Source organism: Phallusia mammillata, chromosome 7 (assembly GCF_965637545.1).
Source record: "Phallusia mammillata chromosome 7, kaPhaMamm4.hap1.1, whole genome shotgun sequence".
Taxonomy (NCBI): Eukaryota; Metazoa; Chordata; class Ascidiacea; order Phlebobranchia; family Ascidiidae; genus Phallusia; species Phallusia mammillata.
Genome location: NC_137258.1, coordinates 8,554,352 through 8,560,351, shown reverse-complemented (window position 1 = coordinate 8,560,351; position 6,000 = coordinate 8,554,352). Strand labels below are relative to the sequence as shown.

Genomic DNA, 6,000 nt, shown 5'->3' with positions numbered 1-6,000 from the left:
GTTTTATGTTTTGTATTGTCAGGTGAAAACATAATGACATTTTTATGTCGTGATTGCAACGTAGCACTCAGAGTAGGACATCTAACCTGTTACTAAGTATGCAAGCGAAATCGGCGTCGTCTGTCGATTACACATCAGAGTTGCTGATCAGTTCAGTTGTCCAGCTCGGAAATGGATAAGCTCAGCTTTTTTGTCGCTTTGTTGTGGACATTGACACGAATTGCATCGGGCACTGGCAACAGTGGGTTTGCCTTTACCAGGCCGTTGTATGAAGCGTCGGTCCAAGAAAAATCAGCCGCCGGAATGGCAGCCGTCGAAAGCGACACAATGATGGGAATGTGGTTGACTGAAAGGACCAAAGACGTACGTTTCAGTGTGCCTGGTGAATCGTCGTTGTTTCAGGCGGTTTCCAGACTGGAAGGCAACTTTGTTTTTTTGGATTTGCGCTCGCGGTCGTTATCCAATGACCGTTCTGTACGCGTACGAGCGCTCTCCCGCGATTCCCTTAACGAAACGTTTTGCACTGTTAATGTGAAAGTCCGCGACATTAACGACTTCCAGCCACTGTTCCCACCACAGCCATACGCAGTTTCCATTCCAGAAGACATGGCCATCGGAACAGCCATTACCACAATTAAAGCCACGGACTCGGATAGCGACCCGGCAAACAAAAGGTTTTATTACAGCATACTGGATTTCACAAACAATTTTGCGATTCACCCTACTACCGGGGTGGTTACACTTACTGCGCCAGTCAATCATCTCACTCAGGCCGTTCACTCCGCCAGAATACTGGCCACAGACCGAAAAGCGGCACTTTCAGGCACTGCAAGGCCAAAAGAAACCACTCTCACTGTGACAGTCATTGCAGTCAACAAACACGCACCTAACGTGCTGGTGCGAGAACAACTTCCACCCTACGACTCCAGTTCATCGGAAGATGCGCGGTTGGAATACGGGAGCAGGGTTTACGCGATTCTGGTCGTCAGTGACCCGGACGCCGGTGAACACGGAGAGATCGACCTACCCAAAATTTTACCAACAAACGAACATGCGGGATTATTTGCTGTGCAACCTGGCAAAACAGCAGCCGAGTACCTGCTGGTGTTCAGCCGGCTTCCACCGACCATGAACGGACTTCTTAATGTTACATTGCAAGTGTGCGACCGCGGCACACCAAGCAAATGCACCAGTGTCACTGTAAGGGTTAATCTGTACGACCAGGCTGCTTTGGTGCCGCAGTTTGAAACGAGTACTTTAAAAATGACTGTAAGTGAAGCAAGTCCAGTGCACACACAAGTTGGTTTTGCCGAAGCACAAGTCAGTGATCGCCGTCATAACCCGAAGCTGCTGTATTCGATTGTTAACGGCGACCCCGGTAAGGCGTTTCGAATTGACCGCCACACATCACTCATCACCACTAACAAGCGATTAGACCGGGAAACGCAAGCGGAATATGATTTAACAGTGTCCGCCAGCAACGCTAATCTGATAAGTGGACGAGTAAGCAGCACCGTACGGATTCGTATTGTCGTGGAAGATGCAAATGATCACGACCCACTGTTTACTTTAGAATCATATACAGCAAGCGTAATTGAAACGTCACCTATCGGTACACAGGTAATACAAGTCCACGCAGAAGATGTTGATTTAGGAAACAATGGCTCGGTGGTGTACAGCATCGTCCACCCGTCCGCAAAACTTCCATTCCAAATCGACTCCTTTAGCGGTAATATCACCACCAAGGCTGCATTGGATTATGATACAATGGGCAGCAGAAAGGTGTATGATATCCGGGTCCGTGCCCATGATAGCGGATTGCCGTTTAGTCGCAAAACCGAATCCTATGTTTTCGTTACTGTGGTGAACACCAACGATAATGCGCCTATTTTAACCAAAAACCAATGTTCTGTGATTGTTCCTCGGTCTACTTCTCCAGGCACGGAATTGACCTTACTTGGGGCTATTGATGTAGACAACAACCCAGTCACATGTGCATTGCTGAATAACCAAAAGGGACGTTTTCAGATTGATCCCGCAACTTGTAGTTTAACTTTGCAAAAGCGTCTGTCATCTGTCAGCAGCGGGACAAAGTACGTGCTCCAAGTGACGGCCACCGACGGACACCTCACATCGGATCCACTTGCGGTAAACGTGACTGTCAGCAACTCCGGAAGCATTACAGTCCATTGTCAGGAAAATGAAGAGCTCGAGGATTATCTAAACAGCTTTAACAGGCGATTTTCGGCACCGAAATCGGGCACTACAAACGCCAATCGTACATCAGAACTTCCGAATAAATTTAGGCCTAGCATTCAGGGTCACAAAACCGCGTTTGACGTGCGAATTTCTGAAGACACTAAAGTCGGTGCTAATGTGTTCAGAATTCGTGCTACGGACAGAGATACCGGGTTTAACGGTAAACTGTGGTACACTATCATTGGAGGCAATGTCGATGGCTGTTTTTCTATTAATACTGCGACAGGTGTGTTAAAACTTGTCCGCGAGTTGGATCGGGAATCAAGACCCTCCTACAATATTTCTGTATCTGTTTCTGACATGGGAACGCCTAGCAAAGCATCAACTGCAGTTCTGAGGTTCATCGTTACAGATGTAAATGACAATGCTCCAACATTTGACAAAAACAGTTACAGTTTTACTATCCCCGAAAACGCCGCAATCGGCACAGTTATAGAGCAGAAGATTTGGGCGAACGATGCCGATGAAGGAGAAAACGCCAGAATTCGATATTCCATTACAAATGATATCGGCGGTGAAGTGTTTTCCATAAATCCAATCACTGGATATATCAATGTCACCGGGCATTTAGACAGAGAACGAAAGCAAGAATACAGGTATGATGGGGTTAAAATGATATTTCAAATAGCAAAAGGTAGACGGACACATTATGTAAAATATTTCTATTTATGTATCATATTGTTGCTAAATGTTTTGTCTTTTTGGCAGTCTCAAAGTTACAGCGACTGATGGTTCGACGAGTCATCCACTCAGCACCTCGGTTCAAGTTCAGATCCGCATTGAAGATATCAACGACAACGCCCCGAGATTCTATCAATCTTTATACCGGGTCCGCGTGGCCGAGGATCTGCCCACCGGGGCTGTGTTGTTTTGGCTACAAGCACAAGATCCCGACTTCGGAACGAACGGTGATCTGACCTATGCGCTAACCGACGGACACACTAACAAACGGGACAGGATAGCACGATTTGCGGTCGATCCACGAACCGGCGCCGTTCGCCTTGTACACAAACTTGACTTCAGGACTCAGAGTCGATACAACGTAACTGCTCGTGTTCGGGATACACAGGCCTCATTCTCCGTGTGTTATCTGGAAATTGCGGTTTTGCCCGAGAACAGGAATTTAAACGCGCCCTACTTTGAACCTAAGACCATCCGCTTGACTGTGCGTGAGGATGCCGATGTTGACACCATGGTCGGTTCGGTATCAGCCGTCGATGAAGATCTTGAAGACCCTGAACGTGATGTTGGATATTACGTGACTGGGGGGACTGGACTAGGCATTTTTCGCATCGACCAAAATACAGGTAATTTTATGTAAAGTTGTTTACGACCCCGCTATAGGTTAACTTTGATTTGATTATGTTATTTTTCTGTTTGGAAATCTGTGCAAAGTCGGTTTTATTTATTCCTGGACTGGTCGGCAGTCGTTATTACCCTTTCCGTTGTTTCTCGTTGAATGGGCGGCTTACGATTACAGGCAATCATTCAATTTTCTCGCCATGACGTAGAGGCGGCCGCGACACAATAGGTCGGCATTAGTCTTCGCGAGAGATGTTTTGATTTAGGGTCGAATGTTGGCTTAGCGAGGATAACCGTAACCCTGTGCACCTAAATTGACGCACTGTTTATGTGAAGAAGCGAGAAAGGACCGGCTCGAACCCTCGTTCACCTTTGCCTGGGAAGATCCAATCTGAGCTCGAACAATTTAATCATAAGCACAAGATTTCTATTCGGCGGTAACCAGATCCATGCGATTCTGTTCCCTTACTCTTATAAACAGAAAGGGGCGTACGGTCGTTTAGGGGTGCTTACACGCGGTAGCTACTAGTTCACTATTTGAGTGGTGTGAATTTTAATCCATACGATTAACGACAACTGCCCGAGCAAATGTCGAAGTCTTTTCAGCGAGCTGGCGCGCCGTTTGGTTTAAGTCTGCGATTGCTGTTGGAAACCAAAAAATCTTTTGTCCCCGTAGGTTCGCCACGAAATTCGATCCCCGCTAGTTACGTTTCTGCATTGATCGCTAACCTAAGCAGCTTGTTTGGGCTGCTACGTTTCGACACCACCACTTCGTAAGGCGAAACCATTCAATTCAAAAACATCCAGCCAAGTGAAATCAACAGCTTTTAGTTTTCTTGTGTCACGGAAACAAAAACATTCCACCACCCCAATGCTTTAATTTTTTTCAAAACGTAGCATATGTTTAAGTATGACGATGGTGCTTTAAAGTATGTTTTGCTTGATGTAAGTTTGCCTGAAACTTGCCTTTGAGACATATCTAATCCAAACCTTTAACCCTACAAAACAGAGTATTTTAAAATTTGATTCCAATGGAGTAAATGTAGTGGGCACCGTTCCCAAAAACTAGCTTATAGTGTATAGAAAAATCTTATGTTTTGAGGTATTTTTAAACAAGCTACAGAGTTTCTCTTTTTAGAACGGTTGCTATTCCCAGCTAGCATGTTTTCGCGTAAGGCTGATTACCATATGTCGCGACCACAACTTGCAGCGGGATTGGCCAAAGGTCATGATCGAACAAGAGCCCAGCAAAATCGCAGTGCGCGTTAATCAGGCGCGTTCTGTACCAATCAATGGATTGACAGTGACTCTGCCAACATTATCGATTACTTTTCAAGTGTTAATCGTCAGGTTTTCGCTGATTGAACACGCTTCGTGAATGTGCCACTATGTAGGCAAACGTACCGCAGTGGCGTTTTAGAACCCGAAAGTTTTCAAAAAGCAATGGCTTGAGTCATCGTGATTTCAGTGCTATAGATAACCACACGTTTGCACACGCCTGTGTTTAATCACTCTGCGTCGTTGTCGTCTAATTGAATGATAAAGACGCGACCACTTTGTCCGAACAAAATTTTTCCAGTGCAGATGTAGACTCGCGTGAGGTATGCTATCGCATAATCGCGTCCCGATATAATTGCTAGCCACCAATTGCAATGTCCAGCGTTATACATCACAAATTTGCAATACCGTACTTGTTTCAACAAGCACCGAAACCCTCCACTGGCGATCCCACGGTTCTCTAAACGCTGCTGTTATGATAAACTTTTACAAGAGGTCGTCTTTATCCTAGCACAGAGGGTTGGGTAGTGCCAGACCTACACACAATGCTCTTGATCACCCTTCAGCCTGATAAGCTTACGCGGCCTCGTTGTGAAGAGACACAGCGCGCGCTCTTTCAACCGCTTGCCTATAAACTATACCTCACTGTTTCGAAACGAGATTGTTTGATTTTTGTTGTGTCCATTTTTGATGCAACAGTCAGTTTGGGCAACATTGCGTGATAGCAGGCTTGGTGGAATGCGCCGCTAAAGAAATGCGAAAATATTGTTGACGTCACGCGCCTCGAAGCGTTACTCCAAATCCCCAACTAATTGAATGGTCCGTATATTTAACGCTAACGCCAACAGTTGGCAATGATAGGTACGGGGATCTTTTTTACCTCTCCTACAATGTGTTGATCCTCCTAGTGACGCGTTGGAATAGTTGGTTATCAATTATTAAAACGTCTGCAAACCGTTGCTCCTTTCCGCTTATTAGTTTACATCTTACAGTTGCACCTTGCCCTTTACACTAGTTTGTAAAATTTAAGCGCATGATATTAGATATGCAGTGTGTAGTATAGTCGCCCAATTCGCACAAATCTAGTGAAAAAGAATGTGTAACTATATTTTAGCCGCCGTTGTGCTTTCGGGGTTGCACGCATCGCTTCACCGCCACGTC

At 45.7% G+C, this 6,000-nt stretch overlaps 1 protein-coding gene across 1 annotated transcript in view; it reads left to right on the top strand.

Annotated features, from left to right (window-relative positions):
* The window catches only part of LOC145239651 (protocadherin Fat 1-like), a 47,122-nt gene continuing 41,122 nt past the window's right edge, over positions 1–6,000 (top strand). Inside the window, exons 1-2 of the mRNA XM_080103019.1 lie at positions 1–2,855; positions 2,968–3,566. Coding sequence (XP_079959145.1) covers positions 172–2,855; positions 2,968–3,566 — 3,283 coding nt within the window. The 5' untranslated portion in view covers positions 1–171. The remainder of the gene's footprint in view (positions 2,856–2,967; positions 3,567–6,000) is intronic.